This window comes from Lepisma saccharinum, chromosome 1, assembly GCF_977018435.1.
Source record: "Lepisma saccharinum chromosome 1, izLepSacc3.1, whole genome shotgun sequence".
Taxonomy (NCBI): domain Eukaryota; kingdom Metazoa; phylum Arthropoda; class Insecta; order Zygentoma; family Lepismatidae; genus Lepisma; species Lepisma saccharinum.
In genome coordinates, this window is record NC_139229.1 from 11,817,867 (window position 1) to 11,845,477 (window position 27,611).

At 36.8% G+C, this 27,611-nt stretch overlaps 1 protein-coding gene across 4 annotated transcripts in view; it reads right to left on the reverse strand.

Moving 5' to 3' along the window:
• The window catches only part of Ubc2 (ubiquitin conjugating enzyme 2), a 28,861-nt gene extending 5,041 nt beyond the window's left edge, over positions 1–23,820 (reverse strand). The window contains exons 1-4 of one of the 4 annotated variants that reach the window (XM_083129238.1): positions 23,803–23,820; positions 15,016–15,150; positions 13,457–13,507; positions 10,046–10,178 (exon numbers count right to left, since the gene is read on the reverse strand). In XM_083129238.1, the coding sequence (XP_082985364.1) occupies positions 10,046–10,178; positions 13,457–13,507; positions 15,016–15,146 (315 nt within the window). In that variant the 5' untranslated portion in view covers positions 15,147–15,150; positions 23,803–23,820. Of the gene's footprint in view, positions 1–10,045; positions 10,179–13,456; positions 13,508–15,015; positions 15,151–23,032; positions 23,051–23,462; positions 23,643–23,802 lie in introns of those variants that run through there. The other 3 variants (XM_083129220.1, XM_083129226.1, XM_083129233.1) reach the window with 3 other exon arrangements.
• Positions 23,821–27,611: the final 3,791 nt, after the last annotated feature.

The window sequence follows — 27,611 nt, forward strand, 5'->3', positions numbered from 1 at the left end:
CGGCAATATAATTTATGACTGTTGATGGGAGCGAGGAACACCCAAACCCTCTGTCAACTTTCTTGCAATATGAGAGTTGCTGTGGCGTCTGGAAAGAAGCCACGAGATGGGAGAGAACTTCTCCCCCTGAGATATCTGGAACAAGTTCATGAAATTTAAATTTTGAATTTGTATTGACATTTCTAGACTTTCGTTTTCGGGATCTAGAAAGTGCAGAAATCATTTACGGAAGTCGGAAACTGACATTGACAATACACGCGACGGTATTTTCAATTACTTTTTTTTTTCTGCAGTATCTTTCGGCGCGTAAAATCATGCATCAGGGATACCATGAAGGAGAGCAGAGAAAGTGATCTCTATATGTTTTTATTTTCTCGATTATTTTATAATGATAGTGGACTCAAATATGAACTTGTCAACAATGCCAAAGTATTATGAATTCAATTACAATTTTATGATCTGTAAAATAATTAGGGCTGAGCCGATACCACTTTGAACCGATACCGATGCTGATACTCTCACCGATACCCACCGATACCGATACTTGAAAATTGCAATAATTAAAATTTATTCAAAATATTGATCAATATTGGTGTGTAAATATTCTTCTCCAATTATATGTATCGATTTACCAAGAAATTTGCTTTATAATATTCAAGAATTGCATCAGAATATTAAAATATATATTATGTCATAAAGAAATATAGTTTATCTTGCAAAATTGGTGCAAAAATTGGTGAAAAAGAAAGTTTGAATTTTGCATAATTTCCAGGATAATTAGACTCTACGAAAGGGTTGCACGGCATTTTTGCGGAGCTCGTGAAGGACCAATATGCCGGGAAAGTGTCGGCTGATATCGGTGGAAGAATTCCAACCGATACTTCCTGATACCGATATCACTGGTATCGGCCGATACCGATACATCGGCATCGCTATCAGCTCAGCCCTAATAATAATAATAATAATAATAATATTAATATAGGTAATATATATTTTCCTAATGACTAAAGATGAAGACATGCCTCACCTTCCTGCAGACAAAAATCCTTCGGGCACCCTAGGTCGTCAGAGGAAGGAAATGAATTAACTTTACTCCCATTTTTATGTGATAAATTAAATAATAATGTATTTATGTTTTTGGGTATTTTTCAAACACCATAGCCTACATTACAGTTTACCAAAGTCTCCAACGGGGGTCATTATTGAACAGTAGGTCTCTGTCTCATCTCGATTTTACGAAGTTTGTCTTGTTCTCGGCCCTGTCATTACAATTTTGAATATTGAGATGTAACAAACTTGTACCGATCCCTTCGAGTTCTGAGGTCTAGCACGACTTTGGTTTAGGTTAATTTCTCGAAGGCCACACATTCTGATTGACCAGCTATCCAACGAGACGAGAGTGTCGAACAGTAGGTCTCGGTGTTTTCAGTCTTTAGAGAAGCACGTCTCAACGTTGGTCTCGTCTTTTGGAAGTCAAGGCAAAGTTCCCCGTGCATGTAGGACCGTGCAGAGGAGGCACATTTAGTGGATGTGGGGTATAGGGCCCCACATATTCTCGATCTCGACCGCTTTGGAGGTGATGTTATCAGCACCACTCTCCGACTGCCTTCACCTCCCACGGTTTCCTCCAGGTAACCACTGATTTGAGGCTGGGTGAAAACCGGAGCCGTTTTAAGTGGGGTCAAGGCCGGAAAAATTCCAACCTTAATCGAATCCGGGTATCTCGCGTGGCAGTCAGATACCATACCGACTAGTCGCAAAAACCTGCCCTTCAGTCAACCGGGAAACTATCGTTTTCTACCGAATTATAAGTTTCCTGGCTTTCTCCCACATTGCTGATTTGAAAATCGCAATCTAACAATGTGACCCATAAAGAGCATCCGAAAAGTAAAGTAAAAAAAACGCCAAATGAGAGGAGAGGAGAGGAGAGGAGAGGAGAGGAGAGGAGAAGAGAGGAGAGAGAGAGAGAGAGAGAGAGAGAGAGAGAGAGAGAGAGAGAGAGAGATATACAGAAATGTGTGTGCGAGCGTACAACCATTATATACATACATACAGGGTGGGCCAAAAGTCGCAATACAATAAAAAAGTGCTTTTAAGTTTCCATATTTATTTATTCTGTAACGTGTTCATTTCTAATGGTTGTTCATCAAGAATGGGAGAAACGTATTGCAAACCAGTGATAATGACGTAGAGCATATTATATAAACACGTTGTTTTTTTTTTTTTTTACCAGTGGCGGCTATTATATTAGGGAGGCGTTGAGGGCAGTTGCCCCCTACTTTTTGTCCCCGCACTATGGCCTCTTATTTATCAAGAAAAAGTAAATTGTCCTTCCCTCCTAGTTTTGGCACCCAATCGCCTCTTCTGTATATAACCATATAACCAGAACATTTTGAACGGCACATATATTCTTGTTCTAGAAATCGAGATTTGTGCATATTGCATGATCTAGGGCTCACGTACATTATACCATGAAGGTCTCCACAATAATATTTCCTTCGGAAAATAGATCAAAATATTATATTATTTACTATTATTATTATTAACTACTATTTGTCACAACACAATTTACAGCAAAATTAAACCATGTGTCAGGTTAAAAAAATTAAGATGTAAGTAATTACGTTCAATTTCACAGATAATCACGCAAACACACACACACACAAATATTCATACATAATTTGTCTGTTCAACACGTAATTACTAGAAATTACTAGAAAGTATAATAATATCATGGCTGAGGTTGAACATTAGGAAAATGAAAAAAAAACATAAGTGATGCTAAAAATCTATTGAAATGAACAGATATACAATACGTCATTGTTATGAAAAATTTACAATAACTTTGAAAGTGAGTTGTTATTCTCTTTCAAAGCAAAAAAAAACCTGTTCTAATCAACATGTACAACTGTTTTAAGTGACCGAAACATATACAGATACTTTTTTCTCTTACGAACATTGAAACTTTTGGCAACACAATATGGCAATTTTACGCAGAATACATAAACTAATAGTACTAACAAAACTTCTCTGTAGCAATTTACTTGAAACCCACACATGTTTATTCAAGATATTTCAAAGACCTTCACCTTCATTGACAATTTTCATGGAAATTGAAATTTGCACATCCTTTACATAAAATCAGGCGATTACTATATCGACTGTGAAACTTTGTCAGAATGTTCTGCGAAAATATGCAAGAAGATATGCTTAGTACGTATATTTAGGACTAACCATTAGATTTTTGATTTGAATTCACCAGGTTATGAGTCAGAAATATGAAGAAACATTCTATCATATACCATAACTACATATTCTATTATGAAGAGCGTTAAACGTCACGTGGAGTGAGGATACAAAAGTAAATATTGTGAACATACGATACTTTGGGTCAAATAGGCTAAAGGCTAAATATCCTGCTTATATTGAAGCGAAAATACAACAAGCGGCATAGTAGGCAAACTGCTTCCTATTTTGATCAATCGGCTTGTTTTACAGCGAATTAAAAAGAGATAACCAAGAAAGCAGAGGACACGCTTTGCCTCAATAGCACCACAATGGATATTCAACTTGACGTCATCACGCAGTGCACTTTGGGAAGAAACACTAGGTAAAAGTTCTGATTTGTATGTGCCAAAAGCTCACCGATAGAGTAGCTGTAACCCATAGAGATGTGTCCATTTGTTTGTTCATAAATAGATTTACACTGTCCATTGTAAAACACATGAAGTTGAAGGAGAAATTTGGAAAACAAAACTGTGGGTACCAACATGAGTACATTTTATTTCTTTAAAAGCACTATGTAAAATACCAGAAAAGTTGTGAAAAAAAAATGTGCACATATATCTTTGTGGGTCACGGTATCAACCGGAGTGTGAAATCGTTTCCTGGTACCAAGTTTTTTATTTTGATTTGCTTTATTTTACTTCGCTTTTTGTATTTTGGCTAATTTGCGAAGATGGAGATGAGTGATGACATGATGAAATTGATGAATGGACACTCATAAAGATCAATGCCCAGGCCTGGATTCGAAACCGGGACCCCTAGCGTCTAGTGTTGCCCACGAGACGAGACTTTGGCCTGTCTCGTCTCGTGGAAATGCTGTCTCGTTTCGAAAATATTCGTTTGTCTCATGACACATGGTCAACCTCGTCTCGTCTCGAATTTTTAAAAGCCTGTCCCGTCTCGTTCCGTGGGCAACACTACTAGCGTCGTAGGGCGATATACATTTTGTGGTTAATTTATTTCATTAAAACTGGCAACGTGTTTACTCTGGACTATGCAGGACTCTTTCCTCCGAAAGGAACATGTTTCTCGTCATTTCACCAGACACCTCGCCCCTCCCTCACTTCCGTTCTCCGCCGCGACCTGGGAAGTTGTAGTTAGGTGGTTGTGAAGAATCGGAGAAAATGCGGATTATAATTTTTATTATTGTCTTGGAATTTTGGAAATATGAAACTTCCAATGGCGCAGAGAAGCATACTATAATAAATCAACTATCCTTTCACAATGCGAGTTGATTGATTTTATTTCACTTCGCTGTTTTGCCACTTTTGGCTAAGCGCGAAGATGTGAATGGGTGATGATATAATGAAGATACACTCATAAAGAACACCCTGACCGGAATTCGAACCCGGGACCCCTGGCGTCGTTGCACGACATGCTAACCACTCCGCCACGGAGGCCGGCATATGAACTGTTCAGTTTGAAGATTTCCGTCATGTGAAGTAAAGTTGAAGTTGATGCATTTTTTTCTCCATAAGGAATGAATGGGATTCTATAAACATTTATTCATCATGATTTTCGAATATAGTGTATTGCTAATGGACTAGAAATCGCTTGCACTTGCAACATGGGGAGAAATTCACACTATATCACGTGGTATGGTTATATTTTAGTAGCAGTACCCATTCCGACGATGTAGAAATAAATGTACACCTGGTACGAAACTGCCAAGTCTTCTAATATATGCAATTAATATGAACATCAAACCCAAATATGCACAAAGTGTTTCAAATCGAGTCAAATGAATTAATTCGTTGAAAGCATTTGAATTTTCCTCAAGGGAAAAAAAATATGCAAAAATTCGCCAGCGAATCATCATCACTCATCTTCATCGTCGCCATTAGTAAAAAGTGGCAAAAAAACCAAAAACCAAGGGGGACTCCAACCAAGTATAAAAAATTGAAGGGAAGGATTTCACTTCTCTATACATTGCTAACAAAAGTAACAAGAGTGAAGTACTGGCCTGGGTTTGTAAATATACAGAAGGTTCGAAACATGTAGGGGAATTCGTACCTGTAAGTCCCATGACGTTACTAACATCTTATACTAACACGACACCCTGTCTTTTTACTCTTGGAAACAAATGATTTCCAATTACTGACTAAATGTTGACATTCCTACAGTAGCAACCAATGCCCTGGATGTTAGCTCCCAAACAAACTTTCACACCCCGCTTGCTTCTTGCCTTTGTCCTTGAAAATGTATCAGAAAGAGGTAACTTTTGTTACAGTGACAAAAGTTAGAAAATAAAGTATCAGTGAATATATATATATATGTGTGTGTGTGTTTATATATATATAAATATAATAACCCATGGCTTGATAGCCCTCGAAGGGCCTTGGCCCTATCTCCCGTATATATATTAATACTTACTTACAGATTAGGGGTTAATTAAGTAATAACATAAGAAAATCGGGTTTAATTTTGTAAACGCTTGGGAAATTGAAAACTGATTATTAAAGGTTATCTTTTGTTAGAGTGACAGAAGTTAGGAAACAGCTATCATGTATCAGTGTAAACATTAGATTCTGGAGAATGCCTGGATAATTTGCCCATTCTTCGCAGATTAGGAGTTTATGAACAAATGATGCAAGGAAACCGGATATTTTTCAAAAAAAGATTGATACACACACACACATACATACATACATAGAGAATGAACTTCGATGGAAAACATACCACTTTCAAGTTTTCCAAAATGCACTTTAGATCCACTTTATGCTCAGGTAGGCAAATCGGGACTAGACCTACAGCTTGAAATAGGATCGAAACCATTGAGTCACGTGCCTCCAGCAGGAATCGAACCTGGAGCCAGGTCACTGGCACTGTCACGCTTAGCCAGTCCATTGTTCCTCAAGGACTCATCGGTTATGACGCACAAGCGGCTACAATCAGTATTCCTTGAAAAGCATAATGTTTGAAAAATACACGAAAAAATCTGACAAAGTTTGTCTATTTGTGGATCACTGTATGAATCTGTTTGAAATAGTTCCCTGGTACGAAGAAAAAGTAAACATAGTATTCGATGGAATTCTGATCATTTCCAAAGTATTTCCATGATGGAAAGTAAATTCGGCAAAATACAGAGCGTTCCCTGACATTTGGTACGAGACTCGGCGGAAAGCGGCTCGGCATCGGCGGTTGTCTTTCCCGGTGAATGGGTCCGTGACAGTCGCTTATATTAAACCTCGTAAAAATGTTTAGAGTAACAGGGTCAGTTCTGAATAAAAGAGGAAAGAAAAATAGGAAAATAAACTATACAAAGACAATCCGCACACCATCCGTGAGTTAAAAGAGAGTATTGTACGAAAAATCGGGAGAATTACAGTAGACGAACTTGCACGTTTAAATGTCAATTTCCTTCGGAGATGCCAGGAATATGTTGCAGCAGAGGGACATCATTTTCAACACCTTCTGTAGTCAAGGTTAGTACACAATATAAAAACTGTAATTTTAATAGCCGATTCTAGCGACTGTCGCTTACCCGTTCACCGGGAAAGACAAGCGCTGATGCCGGGCAGCTTGGCGCCGAGTCTCGTAGCGAATGTCAGGGAATGCTTTGTAGTAGTATCTTTGAAAGTAGGAAATGTAAAGGTTTTATTTTAACATACGTTCAGTGTGAAATTCACATTCAGTAAAAGCAAAATAAACATTCGATACACAAAAACGTGTCTATTTATCGTCCGAAATCACAGAGCATCCCAAAATTATCCGAACAATTTGTTCAGGGAGATTTAAAAAAGCCCTGTGAACAAAATAACACCGTTTTATTTCCCACCCCAGCACTAATAAATCATCGTTCTTGAAACAAGAGATGTCCCAAAGTTTAATATATATTGTGCGGAAACGAAAAATTGCAATGAGGAGAAGTACAAGTTACAGTAAAACAATAGGTAAACAATGGTAAACCAAATAAATATAGATATAATGTAAATATGTACTGTATTTGTTCCATTACATATATATTGAGACAAATCCATGAAGAATTACATAATTATTATAGTAACTCCATGCCTCTCCCGTATTCTGCCCGTAATTTTCCAGGCTTGTTCAAGTACGTTACTGCATATTACAAGAAACTGTATAATATGTTTCCTGCCTTTCTAGCTGAAATCTATCCCCTGCTGTCTGCTTTTGTTTTTCTACCGTCCCTACTTTTCATAGCTTCCAGGGCCTTCTTGCCTAGCATGCCTTGGTCGCGAATCCCACCCTGCAAGCTTGTTTACTCTGGTGGACCCATCAGAAATATTTTTCCTCTAAAACGAACATGTGTTTCTCGTTCGGTGACCAGTAGACAGAACTCTTCTCGCCCCTCCCCCTCTGCGACGAGCCTCGGGTGGCTGTAGCAGACAGGCAGAAATTTAACATTACGCATATGGGAGAATTACTTTACTGGTTCTCTTGGGAATATCAAACTTCCGATGGCGGAAAAAAACATATGATGGAGTAGAGGATCCATTGAAGATTATATTTTCAGAAGGAAAATACAAAACTCCCATTGGTTTAGCCGTAACTTGAATTTAAAGTTGCTCCTCCATAAGGAATACATGGAATTCTGTAAATACTAATTCATCATATTTTTCAAAGACCGTATAAGGCGTAATAATCAACTTAAGAAACCGCTTCCACTTGCCAAATGGGGAGAATTTCATACTCTTCATTTCTGGCGGAGATCTTTGTAGTAGCATTGCTCATTCCGACGATATTGGAATAAATGCATGCCTGGTGCGTTATTGTCCCTCCTCGCCTTAAACTTTTAAGTGGTTTTGCTTATTTCCCATTTTTCTAAAAAAAACTTCAATATACATTTTCTATGACTAACAAAACATTTATAGGAGGCACATTCAGGACCCTCAAACTAGCAGTTAGCAACCCAAGATTTCTTCCATTAAGGCATTTACCCACTCCATATATGTCTTATTATTTGGCCAGTAATACATTTTAATTATTTTCTTTTTCCTTATATTGTTTTTCATACAAAGTACCATAAAAATCAAAAAGTTCCTTCCTTTTGTAATGAGCTTACTTCAACCACATTGCAAATAAGTATCACTATCTATAGTCGTTTTCACGTTCAGAAGACACAATGGGCTCTCATGGGCAATGCTTTTCTTATGGGAAATACGAGCACGCTGTTGTGAAATTTCTGAATTTACAAATTTAGCTTAAGTAAAATCGGTACCTGCAGTTTTGCAGGAAATTTTGTAGAGAATACGATCGTGAACACAAAAAACTGGTAACTTGCTTACATAATTTTAGATAAATTAAAAACGAAAATTTTCTGTGAAAACACAATTTTTACATTATTTTCATTCCTAACGTTGAAACATGCAGTAAAATTGAAGCATTCATTATTAAAAAAATTGACACTGTTTTTTAATTGTCATAGGTGATGGTGGTACTCAGAATTTATCAATACTTTAAAGCATATTTGCATTAAAAAATATTCAAGTAAAGTATGTGGAGATTTTTTATATTCGTGCAGTAAAAAATGTCGTCGCTAGCCATTTTTTGTTCTGTAATTCCAAGTAAAAACTTCCAGCAACAAAGTTGTAGATAAAATAATGAAATTAATTTTTATAACCACTCAAAGGTTCCCAGAAATATTACTTCCATGCATTTGGAGTTTCTTTTTAACCCAAACCGCATGCAAAGTAAGGAGGCGTTGTCTGGCCATCTTGAGCTGGCTAATCACCACCAAGTTTTCGAGTTGTTATTTTATTTCCATTCAGTAAAAATATGAACTTCATGCAGTTTGTTATAATAGAATTGAAATTACTTAAAATTAATAATTGACAATTATTTCCAATGCTGCTGTTGTGAGCAACATTTGTTTTTGTTTACATTACTGTCGACATTAATACTGAAATGAAGATCACCTTTCAGTTTCCAACGTACACATAAATTCATAGACACCATATTAAGCTTTGAAAGGCTTTCCAACACGTGACAAAATATGGGGCTTCAAGATAGAAATATGACATGCCTTGCTTGAGTCATTCACGTCTTATCAGTTCACGTGGGCCATAACTCATTTGTTTGTTTGGGTTGTAACTTGAATCTAACCCATGTGCCAGGTTCCCCTTACTTGAGTGAGAGATCTGCTTTGGTCTCTTTAGACTTTTTCCCTCTCTCGAAAAAGTGTTTTCAGTTGCGTGAGCGCTCAGTGATTTTTACTTTTTTAAGTGATTTCTGAAGTGTCATATTCGTGCATTACACTCGCGTGTGTAGTGATCACAATGGATCATAGTAAAAAGGGTAACTGTAACGTTCACAGTATAATATTAATATTAATAATTACATATAATTATCATTATATATACAAAATATGTAACACCTTCCTTGTGAAGGAAGGTCATCATTTCCTGGCGACATGAGCTAGCGCCGTATTGGCAACACTGTGCGGTTTCTCCATAAGCGCCGTTGTGTCTTCTGAACGTGAAAACAACTTTAGAATGGAATACTGTTGCCATATTCAGAAACTGCAGAATTCAAGCTTTACGATATATAACATGATAGGGTTTTGTAAACATTAAAAAAATATTCCACGTATAATACACACCACACTTTTTGGGGGCAAACATTTTGGAAAAAAGTGCACATTATACATGAGTAAATACGGTTCCTCAGTTATCTGGATTTAGTGGAATCCCTAGCCGAGACTTGATACTTCAGCTTAATATTACAGTTCAATGTAATATCCATTGACTTTAGAACTTTAATATAAAGGAAGCCATAATCAGGGATCCTTTGCACTTACCTTTGGTGGCTTGAATGGATATTCTGGAGAAAAGTGAATATCTAGGAAGAAAACCCCTCCTTCATACACTGAGCCAGGAGGGCCCAAAATTGTTGATACCCATTCATACAAATTATCACCCTTAGGACCAGCACTGAAAAAAATAAAAAAAATCATTTACTTACATACAGACAGTTGTCGGATAGTTGATGGAGAGAGAGATCTATTTTACCCCAAAAGCAAACTCACAATATTAAAAATATATGTATTTTTTAGTACTGAATTTTAAAAGGCAGCAGGTGAAAATTTTCACCTGCCATGGCAACCAGGCATCCTCTTATTTTTCTACCTCTGCTCATGACTCCTGCATGTTTGAATATTCTCTGCAGTGGTTAAAGGTAAAGGAGGGATAAATTGAACATAGAGGTTAATGAGTATGACAGTACAGACTGTAAGAGCGAAAAGCAGGTTGCAAGTCAACATGGGCTCACATATAAATACTGTGAGAAAATTGCAAATATATGAAGGTTTTGTTACAATACACCCCTGACGTATTTGCTGGTTCCCATGCTTATTGTGCACTGTTCTTCTCCTTGCACATCTGTCCACTAGGTCCCATCCAAGTTCTGTTCTTTGCTCACATGTAAAATTGACAAGAGGTGGTGGTGTACACCTGACAGGCCTAATGTTTAATAACCACCAAGCTCAGCAAGGTGTACATTTTGTCTGTTATTTGATTCACCGCTAGAAATATTACTGCAGTACTTAGTGGACAAATGTGCAAGGAGAACAGAGCAAAACACATTACGTGGCAGGCCCTGACAATATATTAACACATACTTCATGTCTAAACCAGTGGCCGCGGTGGCTCAGTCGGTAACGCGTCTGACTACCATGCTCAAGGTCCCGGGTTCGATCCCCGGCCGGTTCAAATCCGGGAACTTTTCTAACGGTGGAAGCGGCCCCGGCGCCTACCCAGCGTCGAATAACATGGGTACCTGGGGGAAACCCTGGGGGGTAAAGGCGGTCAGGGGCGTGATGCTGATCACATCAGCCCCAGTCACAACCGGATCAAGAAAGTGTGGGGCGTTACCCCCACACCCCCTATACGCCTTCATGGCGTGGTGCTATGCACAGGGGAACACTTTACTTTTTTTTTTTTTTTTTTTACTTTTTCATGTCTAAACCTATGTTGATTGCAACTTTTCTTGCCTATGATATACTGATCGCAACTCCAACTGGCGGTTGACCTTGATGGCTATTTCTGGCACATCCTGTGCCCCAATAATTTTCGAGGGCATGTGGTCCGATGGGTTTCAACAACTGTTGCGAAGTAAAAGCTGAAGGGATCACATTGCTCTCCCGAAGCAACAGTTTTTGCCCGTTATCTTTATATGACTCTGTGTCCACCTGCATTCTAACCTGTGGGTGGTCCTTCCGGAAACTTCATCGTTCAGGACTGCGTGTGCAATTGTTAGAGGCACATATTTTTGGTAAATAAAAAAACAAAATTTCGGTACAAAAACAAATTGATTTCAGGTTCAAAAACCATTAATAAAATAAAATTTTGGTGTTCTAGCGGTGAATAATCACATCAAAAGTGCTATATAAAATGACATTTTGGTTTTAAAATTCTGAATTTTACCCTAAATTTCATTTAAAAACTGCACTTATTACACAAAATAAACTTACCCCTTGTAACAGCACATTTATGTAGTTACTAGAGTTAAGTTTATTCCTGTGTAAAGCAGTCCATTTTTGCTTCTCAAATATTTACAGCAGAATTAATCAATTTTCCGCGAATTGCATAACTCACAGGATACTTCAGACTTCAGAAAGTGTTGCGTCGGTATATAAACTGTAAATTTCGTGTTTAAGAGTATATTTCGAATTTTGCAGTTCATTTCGCATTATTTCGTGACAAAATAATGTAGAAAAATGCGCCTCACACCTTTCAGAAATTTGAAAAATGAACTTTACAGTAGGTTATTTCATATTTCGTGTTTTCGTCAAAAACGAAATTTGCATGCCTCTAGCAATTGTACCATTAATCCCTGCTGATTTCTGGTGCTGACAACATCGTTGCCTGAGAAGACGCCCTCTCGCTTTACAGTACATTTGGCAACATATGGTGTACTCAAAACTCATTTGTTTTTTCCCCCAAACAAAGTTCAGCACCTTGACTCGAAAATGTTGGATCTCAGTCGAAGAAAATTTGAATTGATGGAGTTTATTTTATTTCGCGTTTTGTGCCTCTTGGCTAATTTGCGAAGATTGGGATGAATGATGAAATTGATGAATGGACATTCACAAACAACCAAACCTGAGATTCGAACCCGGGACCCTTGGCGGGTTCGATTCCTGACCTGGGCATGGATGTTTGAGAGTGTCCATTCTTCAATTTCATCATATCATCACTCATCCCCATCTTTGCAAATTAGCCAAAAGTGGTCCAAAAAGCAAAGTAAAATAAAGCAATCAAAGAAAATTCAACTGATCGCTGATTCACTGTTTCCCAGCTGGCAGTTGGAGTTGCATTTAGTATAGTGTGTACTTTTCACACAGTTTGTACAAAGACTTCTGAATCAACCTGTAAATATACATTCCCATCATCACATTTTAATACAAGTTTCCAACTACAAAATTTAAAAAAAAAATGACCTACAGACAGACCTTAAAATGATTAAAAAATGACCTAAAAATAATCTTCGCTCCTAAAAATGAAATTACAAGATGAATAATTCAATAAAACCTGACGTTTGGTGGTTTCAACTACCAAAGCAAAGGTGGAAAAGCAATTGCTTACATAAAATACACACCAAGGTTCTTCTGTGTAAGTTATTTAATTTCTTTCAGAGTGGGCCTTGCACAACATAGTAATTGCTCAGCATCTGAATATATAGTTGTTTTGTGTGTATTAGGTTATATATTTTATTTTACTTTAAACTGACAGATTAAAGATAACATTAGTGACCACCATGGAAACCTCAAAGTATACTCCCCTCCCCCTCAGTGTTTCCAAGTTTGCTGGAGCTGAAAATTCACAATTAATGAATCCATTGACAAAGATTTCAGGTAAACATAATATTGTGCCTTTGCATTCACAATGTTTTGATTAATGGCATACTTGTAAAAAAAACTATGGTAGAACATTAAAATATGGAAGCAAATGTATCTAAAATTCATGAAAAAACAACTCAAAAATTATTAAAATATTGCCAAAAAACCAAACAAGGCTGGGAAATGTAAACTACAAACATGTTACTCTGGTTCTAACTGAAGGCAAATGGAATACTAGCAGGTTTAGCATAGTCTTGAAGGCCCAGAGAAAAATATTTTTCATCAACTCCCAAGCCCTATTAATAACACAGGAATTGCACAAGACCAAAGTGCCTGCAAACGAAAAAATGCAAATATTTGTAAAAGCATTACCTGCAATTAGGAGGAGGATCTAATGTAATTTCTGCCAATTCCTTCTGGATCCTGTAATAAAAACTATGTATGAAAACATGTAAGACAAAGTACACAAATTAATCAAATACCTGGGATGTTAATAACTATTTCATGTTTAGAAAGTAAAATTGAAATGAGCAGTATCATTATTACGTACTGTACACACATTTCTTTTATACAAATTATGGAATAAGTGTTCTCCATTTTTGTATGAGGAGATCCGACAGACCGTGGGTGTGGTGAAGCTTCAGGACAGAATAGATGGTTTGACACATGAAGAGGATGGGTGCAGAAAGGCTACCAGTAAGAGCGTACAATGCACAAGGAGTGGGAATAAGGCCAAGGGGGAGACCAAGATGCTGGTGGAAAGAGCAGATAGTTGACAGTGTTAGGAGAAGATGGCAAGATTGGAACAACGTGGAAAAAGAGGAGTGGTGGAAGACCAGGAAAAAAATGGACTGCAACAGATGATGTAAAAAACAGACTATTTTCATCTGATTTTAACATTATATTGAAAAGGCAAGCACCTAGGTTACTTGCCACTATCATTTAATATGAGCACAAACTTCAAGGATCATAGAAACATGGCTTCCCAGTCAACACAACGTAATTAATGGGGAGGAGGGGATTTACATCAGTACTTTTGCAATACACTAATCCGGGAAAAGAAAGGCAACTAGTAAAAACAAGATGATGTTTATCATTGATTTACAGCAATAGCTCGTAAATCAATAAACCCTATCTGGTATTCAATAAAACAGCAACGAACCCAATTACCAGCATAACCTAAGAAATGCTCCTCAATAATTTAGTTTACCATTTATATTTTGCAGGTTATTTTTCGAACTATTTCAGATTTTTTTCCTATTTCTCAAGGGAGTCTCTTTGTTGGGGCAAATACAGTCTAAGAGTCTTGAATACAACATAAAACTACACATTTTGAACTCTGATTCAAAAATTAATTAATGCAAGAGTGGATTGAAAGTAATTAACTCTTGCAGAGTGCCCTTCCCATAGAAGGCTCTACCGGTAATTTTTTTTTTTCAGTTTTTTAATGGTAGTTTACAAAATATCAGCTGTCATGTTCATTTACAGTTCAAGGATAATGACACTATTTACAGTTTAATATAAATATTTTGTATATTTTTCTACACAAAATGTTTGCTATTGATGCCCATAAAATGTATTTAATTTTAAATCAAGAGAAATGTAAGTGTTGCAGTTTACATATTACATTTCCTTTCGTACGAGTTTCACACCATTAGTACATATATTTTGTTTCCTTTCTTTTTCTATCTTAGAGGCTAATAAACACCATTAAATGATTATAAGATTAATGCAATTTCACGAAAAGTTATTCTGATATCTACAAAATCCTTATGTACATTATTCTATAAATTATTAAAATATTGATTTAAATCAATTCACCTTGTTCATAACATGGACAACATGAAAACACTGACAATTTCAATCAAATATTTCATTATAATCAAGTTCTTATATTTTCTCTGTCACACGCTGAGTAAAATACAACTCACCTCTTTGCAGACGTAGTGAGTGCCTTCGACATCTTGGGATTTGGTTTAGTCTCCTTGTTCTCAGTCTTATTATCAGTCAAAGAGGACGTGCCACGGCCCCGCCCAGTACCACTCGACCCCGCCCCTGACATGAGGCTGAAAATATATTAATGGCAAAATTCAGTAAAATAATTTTAAAAAAAATTAGCATTCCATTGGTTAGTCACAAGATATATACAAAATTATAATTCAGACATTTATAAATTGACAAAAGTGTGCGCACGTTGGTCAATAAATATATATTAAAACTTATATTGAATCATCTCCTGTTACAATAATAAAATAAAATATAAAAAAGCAGACTCAAACCCAGAACCTTCATGGCAAGATCTACAAACTTTAAACACAAAGAGAGAATTTTGACAGGAAGCAAAAACTATGGAGGCATTTCTTACTGAAAAAGTTGGTTGCAGATGTTATGCTCATAAATTTCGACTGATAGAATGTGTTTTGGATACTAAAAAGTTATATACGCCAGTGCTCGAGAAATCTTCAGAGCTCAGCTTCGTCAGCTCTGAAAATTAGGCACCAGGAAACCACCTACTAGCAACTGTGCATACTATAAGAAGCTGAGCCAGTCCCCGTGGCAGAGTGGTTAGCACATTGCACTACGATGCCAGAGGTCACAGGTTCGAATCCCAGCCTAAGCATGGATCAATTTCATCATGCCATCACTCATCCCCATTTTCGCAAATTAGCCACAAGTGGCACAAAAAGTTAAGTAAAATAAAGCAAATCAATCAATCTATAAGAAGCTGAGCATCACTGCATTCAAAAAGCACGAAAAGGGGGAGTTGAGGGACAAAGAGTAAGATACTTATTCCATGGAATGTTCACAACGTTGATAAAAAAAACATTTGCTAACTTACGCTGTACTGCAATTTGAACTTCATATTTTCAAAATTTCGTACATGCAAACTTAAAAAATGGCAATATTACAGCAAAAGATCACAGTCGCCAGGCTGAAATTTTTATTCGCCATGGCATCTTGACATACACTTAAAGAACAACAAGAAACCATCACAATCTAACCTAAAAAAATTGAGTGACGCACACTGTACGTTCCTTAAATTATTTTGTCTGTACACATCTAAAAGGCAAACATGATGATGCATCAAAATGGCAAAAGAAGGAAAAGGTATTTAAATATTAAAACTTCATAACATTTATCTTCATGGAGACTGTGTTATGATTTTCAGTAGTTGTACAAAAGAATAATGAAAGTGTTTACTGGCAGTGAGTGTAAAAGCACATACATTTCAATAAACAAGTTTCACATTCACAAGACTTTTTCCTCTGCATGGAAAATGATGTGTACACCTACAAGAGATACAATTCAGCCACATAAGTATGTAGAAGCATATTTTCAACACTAAAAGCACCAAATCTAGCTCCTGTGACCTACTGAAGGGATCATATAAGGGGTTTGATTACAGCCAATAAAAGATGCAACTGAAACTACTCAAGCTTACATAAATGTAATACCATAAAATGTCCCACGAAATGCTAATGCTAGCATTAGTGCAAGTTTCAGGCAAGACAGCATGTGGCATTTGTTGGGAAAACATATGAAAGAAAAACATTCTGCTCATACAATGCAGTGTGATAGTTCTTCTTGTATTTACGCATTGCTTGCATTGTAGAATTATTTTCCTGTAGTTTACGGTTATTACAAGCATAACAAAACAGTTTTTCATTGTAAAGTTTCAGGAGAATACACGCTCCCTTCATCAGACATTTATTTTCATTTTGACTAAAGATACAGTTAACCTGATGAAGGGAGTGTGTGTTCTAAAACGTCGCAAGGAAAAACATGTCTTCTTATGCTTGTAATAACCATAAACAAAACAATGCAGTGTAGCCACTCCAAGGCTGTAGTAGTTACACTCTCAACTTGTAATCAAGTTGTGCCAGGTTGTGGACTTATGTGCTTATACAGGGTGTCTACCAAAATAACTAATCCAAAATTCTTGACTTTTTCTTAACATTTATTTAATCGGCCCCTACTTAGGTATAGTTGGAAGTTAAGAAAAATTAGGGTTACCAGACGTCCGGACTTTCCCGGACATGTCCTACATTTTAGCCTTATGTCCGGCGTCCGGGAGGAATTTGAAAAATATCATAATATCCTACATTTAGAGCGTCACATAATATTAATTAGGAAAGTAGGTAACAGAAAAAAATCATGCAAGTTACAAGTCTATGGACTGCGCTTCCAAACTCAATGGTGAAATTTATTTTGATTCAGTCATTGCCCAAAAGGAAAAAAGTTTGTCCTGCTATTAAAAATACGGAAAAACGGAAGTATTTAATTAGCAAAGTTTTCTGACCACTAACATCACTGTTCAATGCCTGAGCAGAATCTCTTGCCTTAGGGTTTATACTGCTGGAACAAGGTGTTGCCATTCTTATTCAATATAATTTGATTGTAAAGCAGGGATATAGAGAACAAAGTTATTCAGGATGTCTACCAGCCAAGAAAGTCATGGTAGTCAAGAAAAAGTAAATAAATCAACAAATAGGTCAAGAAGTCAATACAAAGGCAATAAATTATTCTTGTGGTCAAGAATTTTTGCTATCATAATGACTGATTGGTTGATTTAGTTTATTTTACTTAACTTTTTTCTGTCCCTTTGGATAATCGCGAAAATGATAATGAATGGCGGTAAGGTAAGATGGATGAAGGGGCAGTCACAAACATATAGGAACAACCGACACAAGCCCCACATAAGATTATACTGGCTTGAGTCCAGACGCCAAAGCCTCGCTTGTCTGCCAAACACAGTTCAGGATGCCTTAATATGAGAAAGCAGATCTAATTCTCTTCTTAAATTCAGCTTCAGTTTTCATCTTAACTCGCCTTTTGGTACGGGATTTCAATAAATAAATATTTATTTTCTTACTTACTAATTTCCAATTTTACTTAAGTAGGGGTCGGATAAATAAACGTTAAGAAAGACGGGAAAAAGGTCGAAAAGGTCTAGAGGGTGCCGGGGGTGAGAGAGAGAGAGAGAGAGAGAAGAAAAGTCCAGAAAAAGTCAAGAATTCTGATTCTGGATGTGTTATTTTGGTAGACACCCTGTTATTGAACTAAAAACTACACAAGATGAAACTTCTGGAACCATTTTAAATTACGGTAATTGCTGAATATTTGTTTGCCATTACAGGTCATAATTCAAATGTTGAGAGAGTACTTTTATTACCATCAGCACAACAGACTCACGAGAGAAATTATTTTTTCATAAAGTCTGTAAAATGTTTGCTACTATTCCCTATAATTTCAAAGAGTTTTATTGTACACTCTAACATAAATATAGTTTGACTAAACCTGAAATTTTGATAAAATTGTCTTCTCAGAGAAGTACCACTTAAATCATGTAGTAAGAGGTCCTTTGATTAGTATGATTGCAAGTCTTGAAATTTTGCATTTAAAAATTCATTAAGAATTCATTTTTTTAAAACTGTAAAGTGTAATTTTTTAACTACTTTCTAACGTGCTCTATAGAAATATATATTATTTATTGAGAATGTTTTGTGTCCTACATTTTGACTTAATGTCCTACATTTTGGGACAGCATGTCCTACATTTCCCTTACAGCGATCTGGTAACCCTAAGAAAAATAGATATTTTTATTCGATGAAAAAACCCCAACACAAGCCCAGCTAAGATGAAAACTGAAGCTGTACTTTAACAAGAGATTTAAACTTCACGCATACAAGAATGTAATTCTTACAAAACAAATTGAATTTTTTTTAACCACAACTCAATACAATTTTACATTTCCAAAATATTCATTATAATCATATTTCAGTGCAGGTATATAACAATGTAAATTCACTATACTGTAAAAACAGCAAAAATTCTTGACCACAAGCATAATTTCTTGACTTTTTCTTGATCTACCGGATGATTGATTTGGTGTTTTAAGTCCACTTTATGCACTGTGAGGCTAATCGGGACTGGACCTAGTTTAAAGTGAGATCCAAACCACCTGTGTGCATCCACCTGACCTACCTGATCATTTCTCGACTTTTTCTTGACTGGTAGACACCCTGTTACAGACATGTATGGAATGTAGGCAGAAAAACACTGCATAATATTTAGCATTTGGATGGTTTCAAATGAAACCACTACCACATGGTAGCTATTCTTGAAAACTACAGATGATCGATCATTCAGATCTATCTTTGAAAATGTCAATTTCTTCCCTCCAAGAATTATGTTATGTAACTTATAATTGGGTAATATTCTTCAACCCCCCTTTTTGCTCATGTGTTTTCATGTTACATGTAGTAATGAAAACATGGCAATTAGGACTCCAGCAGATATCCAATTTTAAACATTACCCCAAAAAATAAGTTTTTCTACAATTCTATATATGTATGTAGCTATGTATATATATCAAATTTGGGGAATTGGTATTACATGTCCTCTAAGAGTGGTCTTTGTCATGCTTCTCTGCAAATTTGGTGAATCTTGCATCCATAGGGCCGATTTTGCATTTTTTTTTTCTGTAAGATGGCAGCACTGCTTTATTTATACATTGTTGTTATTTATTTCCCAATAAGTATATATTTTCAACACTACTTTGCATGGTTGTGGGAATATACCACTGCTACATATTACATTTTTCGATCACTTTGGTTGGCCACAGGGGCATGATGAATATTCTTCATTCTCGTTTACCTTTTGTTATTTGGAGGTAAAACGTATTGATTTCTCCTTAGCTAAATGTACATATACAGTCACTTCTGGGTTATGTAACAACCTGATTGACTCTCTATGGGACAGTAGACAGCTAGATTAAGTTTCCCCTCACAATGCAATTACAAAGTATTCAAGGATGAATGATATCAAAAGGCTAGAAAGTTGTTTAATAGAACTACCAACAGAAGCATGATAGAGAAGAAAGGTATTTGTTAGGAAAACCAACTCCACACAAGCTAGCACCGAACTGATGCCAATCACAATCTCCCAGAGTGAAACAACCTTCAATAAGTAACAGTCTTGAGTAATAAGCAATTATGGGGACATTTCATGTGAAATCAGCAAGTAAAGAGGCACTTTTCAACCTCACATATTTTGAATAATTTGAAATTTGGTATACTGATAGGGACACACGAGGTAGGAAAATATGTAACTTTGCAGATCCATATCTTAGTATTTCCGAAATTACAGTGTACGTACCTTACCCTAACCTAAATCTAACATAACTCCGGATCCCATTGGCTTCCCATTCTTAAATTTTGTATACTTATTGAGTAATAGTGTATGCATGACAGGTATTTTAAAAAAATAAATACATTAAAAGACCAGTTTTCGAGAAAATGGCTACCAAAGTTTTCTTTACACCACCTTCAATTGTTTTTTGTTTTTTTTTACCCTGGCATAGGCATGCAGTTTGCAGCACTGCAATTTTGGAAATACAAAATATATGGATCTACAAAGTTGCATATTTTCCTACCTCACGTGGCCCTTCCAGTAGGTCTATACCAAATTTCAAATGAATCAAAAAATGTAAGTTTTAGTTGAGTATCTTGTTCGTTTCACAAGGAATGATCCAATGGTTATGTCCGTATAATGATTTCTTGAAGAATATTTGTTTAGCACCAGTGTTAAAAACTACAGACCAGGTAAGTATGACATATGACATCAAAACAGTCAATGGTCTGGATGATTATTTATTTATAATTTTTTTAAAAAAAAAGTCTATTCTTCTGCGTTGAAAACTGATTGTAAAGGGGTTTACATTTATTTACACTGGCATAAGGTTAGAAACAAAAGTGAGGTTGGTGAATATCACATCAATGTGAAGATTACATTCTAAAAGCAAAAACAATTCATTGATAATAATTTTGTCATATTCCTAAGCTCATGGTGTATATTTTAATGAGCCAAAGGCTCACGTATACTTTTCCTTAGACACCTTAGCTAGCTTTTCGCATTCTCTTATGAAAAAGCTGTGTAAATATCAAACACTTCAACCACAACATGCAAGCAAAGTTATGAATTCCATGTGTGTAATGATTTTTTTAAGTTTGTATAGGAAAATTAGGCACTTTTTTATGAGAGACATTGAATATGAAAAATCTTTGACACTTGTATCCTATGTTCTGGAATTTTCAAGTTGTGGAGGAAAATAAACCTAACCTACTGAAAACTTTAAATATTAACAAGAAGCATGGCCTGATCTATGTACTTCACAAGAATCTACAAACAAGGTGCATGCCATGTAGCGAATTCGTGCTATGCAGAACTGGAAGTAAAATTAAAAGACCACCACATCTGGAATCGGCTGAAGCAAAATTTTATCGTATATTTAATAAAAAATTTCAGGAGGAGTGAAGTAAGAGAGCAAGTTCTTGATTCATAAGACTTTCCCTCAGATTTGCCATTTTCTTTAACTTTAAATAATGTAGGGGAAAAAACCTACATTCATTTGTTTTTAAGTTTCATTAAATGTTTTACTTGAAATTACTGTATTGAAAATGCATCAGAACAGTTTCTAAATGAGATCTGCTGTTTCTGCAAATTTAATAATGAAATGTAGGCATGAGTGGAAACTGGTACAAAAAATTTACATAATCCCCCTAACTTTTCCCACATCTCTGGAAAGTTGAAAAATGCTTCTTCAATATTTCCAACAGTTACCTTTTCAGATATTTTTTACACATTTTAAGCATTTGTTATATTTGCATTTTACACTAATTATTAACCCTACCAATGGAAGGACAAAAGTTTGTTATAAGTCCACTTTTGTGCTTAGATATGATAATCAGGATTGAACCCAGAAGCCCTTGATTACAGGGCAACAGTATCACCACTATGCGATCCAGACTAAAAATGGTACGGCCAACAAATTTAGTAATACTGCAACTTGAATTTTTCACACTGGAAATAATAGAAAACATTATTTTTTAAAACATTAATCCTAGAATGTAGGCAGAGTTGCACCTATAAAGAACAAATACACAAAAGCACTGTGATTGATTGTTATATTATGGGCCAAAGGCTATTTTTGGACATCGCAAAATATGAGGTTTAAGCCCATTATCTCAAACAGAAATAGGGAACAGGCTCCTAACAAGAAAATAAAAGATGACTGTTAAAAACTCCCTAACTCAAGTTTTAAACTATTCATTCATTACTTAAAAAGAACCATACTATACTGTCTCCGACGTCTTCATTTTCCTTAGTTAGCACTCAGCACGAACAGGGACAAACCCAAAACAACACACAGCACTACAGATTATACTGATCATTGCCAGAGCCTCGTTGGCCTGCAGTTAATGGGGAGGTTGACATGTAGGTGTCTTATTAAAAGGTCACCCTTTACAGCCTGAAAGCACTACATGAAATCATGATCACGGGGCAAATGCAATGATTTGGAATGGCTTTCACAAGTCTTGCAGATACAAATTATGTAGTTTCTACACAAAACCTACTCTGCAACTTCTTCAGATGAAGACAACTGAAAAGCGATGACATATAATCAAAATAACGAATGCAGTCCTGCATAATTAACACACACAAAAAACTCGGCAAATAAAATACATATGATCAACATTATTATAGCTCCACAATTCCCTACACTTGTTCTGTGGGTCAAACACTCTTTACCACCTCAAGTACAAGCCAGATTCTCTCGTTCAAAAAAAAAAAAATCTCGCCACTAGTTTAATGGACTCTTCCACGAATATTATGTCAACGATACACTCGTTACTAAGAAAAAATTGTGTTTCATTGTGATCGCTTTTGCAATTCAGCCTATCGTTGCACTGCAAAATGCACTAAAGTATGACGTGCATTACGCTCAAAACTTTATTTTTAATTGTAGGGCGTAACACAATAGCCTAACGAGAAAACGACTGTAATTAGAATTCCATTCTCCTTGGAAATATTTACTCTGCATAGTTTAAACTTTTACAATTTAAGCCTCAATGTGAACTTGAGATGCAATGTAGTTTTGAATTTTACCTTGAAGATGATCAAAACATTTTCGCTACAAAACAAACAGCATGCATTGGATATCCGCCATTTTGTTCTGCCATACTTTGTTTTCGCACAAGCACTGAAGTAAATTTGAATTTATAGTAGCAGATCCTTTAGATTGGGCGCTCTTTTAGATATTCCTCTTTAAATACACATTACAAATTGAAACAAACGTGCAGTTTCGACATCCAGCCATCAAGGCAACCCACACATCATTAATACGCAGTGCTCGTTACCTTCGATAGCCTTAAGGAACTTATACATTATGTACACATAATCTACATACACATATCTACATGTAATGTATTGCAATTTAATTAATTTCAAATTAATGGCGACAAGTAAATTGTTTACCGGTATTCGGAACCTAATACGGATTATCACGTCCTGCACAATTCCTACCCCACAAACTTACCGTTCTTAGATATTAAAAAATGAATGGATGTGAATCGTCATTTTTTATTATGACACACAAACAAAGCAACTCACCTCCCTCCCTATACTTTTCTTATTTTTCGCAAATATTTTCAAGTAAAAAAGATTAATTGTACACCTTCCCTACACACACACCAAACCGAAGTATGGTGTGTGGGGCTGTTACATTGTACGTTCTTTTACATTCATAAAATATAACTTTTACCCAGGATACTACGGAATGAAGTACATAATGCACATCATTGAAAATTCTATTCAAAATAAGACTCTCCTTATGTCAGTATAATATATACATGTATGAAATAACCTTCAAAACGTACTTTCTAGTACTTTCGTATAGGGAGGTAGTCCATTATATCAACAGCACATAGAGCACACAAAGACAATCGGTCACTCTCGTCTAAAAACGACAACAGCCGAAGCAGGACATTGCATTTAGTATCCAGTGTTGCCTTTCTAAGGGATTTTTTTTTATCATGTACAGGGACATTTATGGAGAATGTGTACCTCACATTTTTTCAACTCATTTGCTTTGTCGCACGAGCGTACGCGTAAGTAGAACTTTCTTTCGGGGAACTGAAATTGTTAAGGTAAGAAGTACATAGCTGCATTCTACGGAGGTAATCTAGGAGGTGATGTGATCAGCATCACGCTCCGGCTGCCTTTACCTGCCAGGGTTGCCCCCAGTTACCCATTGATTTGAGGCTGGGTGAGCCCCGGAACCGCTTTATGCGGGGACAAGGCCGGAAACATTCAGATCTTACATCACCCACCCCGGGAAGAAAACCGACAGTAATCAATACAACCTTTCGAACCGAAGAGACACAATAAGCTGCATATGTTGCTAGGACTGGACCCTTTTCTCAATACCGTGCATCGTGTCGCTTGAAAATTTCATCAAGCGAACGTAGGTGTGTCATGCCGCTATGGTGTGAAACCTTGCTGTTTATTGGCTCGTTCCCAAGCGACAGCCAATAAGCTAAACGTGTCTCAACTCTCATAAATAAATGCAAACTTTCGACCCGAAGCGACAGGAGAAGCTACACGTGTCGCTTGCGTGTGGCTTAGAGTGGGTCGTTTTCTCAATACCGTGAATCATGACGCCTCAGTCTGTTGATCGCGCATGTGCGGTGAATGTTTTGTTTTAGGGAGATTTCATACCGAAGCAACACGCGACATGTGCTGCTTGACGATTTCACTAATTGAACGCAGGCTTGTGCGGGCTGTCATGCCTCTGCGGTGTTGTGATCGCCTCGTTCCCAAACGACATTCGTCGCTTATCACGTCGGTCTAAAATCTCCCTTAGACTGAAGGCGTAAAGTACTACAGAAGTACTTTATCTTGATAAACGGGGCCTTGTCGCTTGTCGTCTGCCGTTTTGTTCTGAAATGACAAGCGACAAACGACACGTGTCGCTGAAGTGAACCTTCAGCAATCAATGTAACGAGAATTTTTACTTGTGTAAGTTCAACGACACACATACGTATGTATATAGATATAGAGTTACTTTAGGTAAATTAACTGCAATGTAATGAAAGATTTGTCACCTTCTCTGATCTTATGGCACTTCATCATGCTTTTCACGGTTAATGAGTTGACCAGTGTTCAATACCAGCTGACCACCCACTTCCCAGATAGGGGTAGCGGAGGACGAGCCACCCCTCCCCTTGTCTTTGGTGTATGTTACATTTTACTAATTGCGAAGATGAAGATTAGTGATGATATGATGAAATTGATGAATGCACATTCATAAATGCCCAGGCCGGGATTCGAACCCGTGACCCCTGGCGTCGTAGCGTGATGTGCAAACCACTCCGCCACGGGGGCCAGCCCTCCCCTTGTCATTGTCAATATAACGCTTAATGCTGTTAATGATACTAGTGTTGTGTAGTATAACATATGCATATATATACACACACACATCGGTGACAGCATTGGTGCATTTAGCGGAGGTGCAAGAGGGCACATGTCCCTCCCAAAAAATATCATCTATAATAAAAAAATGACACCATTAAGCCTTGTTTCCATGATTATGAAAAACTTTTGTACTTGATACAGAGTCTGATGAAGACCTTGCTAGAAGGTTGAAACGTTACGTTTAGTTTATGTTTTTAATAAAATAAATTACTGCCTTGTTCAGCATACTTAGTTTTTCATAATAAAAAAATATCGAATCGCCCTCTAGGCCGTGTGTAGGTAAGTAAGTAGAGGGGGCTTTTGGTAATATTTTGCGGGGGGGGGGGGGGCGGCAAGATTTGTAGGTCCGACACTGCAGCAACAAATAGTATTCTAGGTCAAATATTTCCAAAGTTTGCGACAGTCTCTTTTGAGAAAATGAAATCTCAAGTTCATATGTAGGCCTATCATGTATTACATGTCACAAAAATCTTCTAATGCTATCACATTATGATCAAGAGTCCTGGGTTCGTTACCTGGTGGGGGAAGGTACATTGCAAAGTGGATCGGTTACTTTGAAGGTCCAGTCGCCGTGAGTCTATTTGGTCTCAAACTGGGCTTAGAACAAACTCTTGTAATTATGTTGATGCAGATATTACAGACACACATATGAAACTTTTCTAATATCTAGAAAAATATGCACATTATATTTTCACTGTTATGTGTTACATGCTTGCAGCATATTTTGTGTCCCTGCCAAGAAAAATTATAGATCCGCCTATGAGTGACGAAAGCAGAAACAATTAGTGAAGTCGGGTGTCAGAGAGCGAGAATATCTTGTAGGGGCAGTCATGTAAAAGTAAATACTACAAAAATATATATTAGAGGCAAAAGAGCATTTGCTGAGAGAGGGGGCGGAAGGGTTGACAGGAGGCAGCTGCTGCGACAGGATTAATCATCTAAGGGCGCTGAGGGGTATGAAATTTAGGGGGTGCGATGTTGAAAATAAAGGAAAACTGGAAAACACATGTATACTTTAGCCAGTACATCGAATACCATTCACATTTTAGTAGGCTTCAATCAAAATATGAAAATGAAACGGAAAATTGCTATGAATTGATTCATTTTCGCTTGCTTGCTTTGAATACAACAATATATACAGGGAAGTAAATGCGACTTCCCTTTCTGGTTAGTAGCCTATCAATGGCTTAGAAAAAAACTGATTTGTTTGAATGAGAAAGCTCATTTAGTAACTACAAACAAAAGAAATACTAGATTTGGTAACTATAAAAATATGCTGGCGGTTACAAACGAGCAGTGGTGAATAATTGTAGATATATTTCTCATGTGTTTAAACTAATGTTTGGTTGCCAGAAACTATTTTTGGTAATTCCAAACTTTTTCTTCTTTCTGAAGAGTTAGTATTTTCGACTGAAAAGAGTTTTCGAAAAAGGGGTGCGGAAGAAACTTAAGGGGTCCGCAAGCACTCTTTCGCACGTTCCTCCCCTGGCATACATCTGGCGCCTGTTGCTGTTGAGCCTACTGGCGTACACAGGATTTTATTTCGGAGGGGCTGGAATTGTAAGGTGGGTGCTACAAATCTGTATTCTCAGGGGGGTAGACAATAAAATATTTCATAGTTATATTAGGGCTGAGTCGATACTGCTTTGAGCCGATACCAATATATAGCGGTATACCGATGCTTCAAGCTTGTAATAATTAAAAGTTGTTCAAAATATTGACTAATATTAGTGTCCCAGTAACTACTTTTAATTATATGCATCAATTTATTAGTATTGTTTTAAAACGTGTAAGAATTGCACGGTAAGAGCAGCGGTGGCATAGTCGGTAGGGCGTCTGACAGCCACGCGGGAGACCGAGTTCGATTCCTGGGGTCAGTGATCTATGGTCGGAATTTTACCGACCTTGTTCTCGCATCAAGGCTCAGGGGGGTACCTGGGGAAATAGGTGACCGGAGCGTGGTGATGAGCACATGACCTCCAAAAATTGCCGAGATAGGGATGTGTGTGGTGCCCTACCTACACATACCCTAAATGTGCCTTAATGGCTATATGCACGGGGAATTTTAACTTACCTAAGAGTATTAAAATACTTCTCTACAGTTTTCACGGCAATGGTGCAAAATTGACGCGCAAAGTTGGAATTTTGAATAATTTCCAGGATAATTACACTCCGCGAAAGTTCCACGCTCCAATTTTGCGGACCCCGCAAA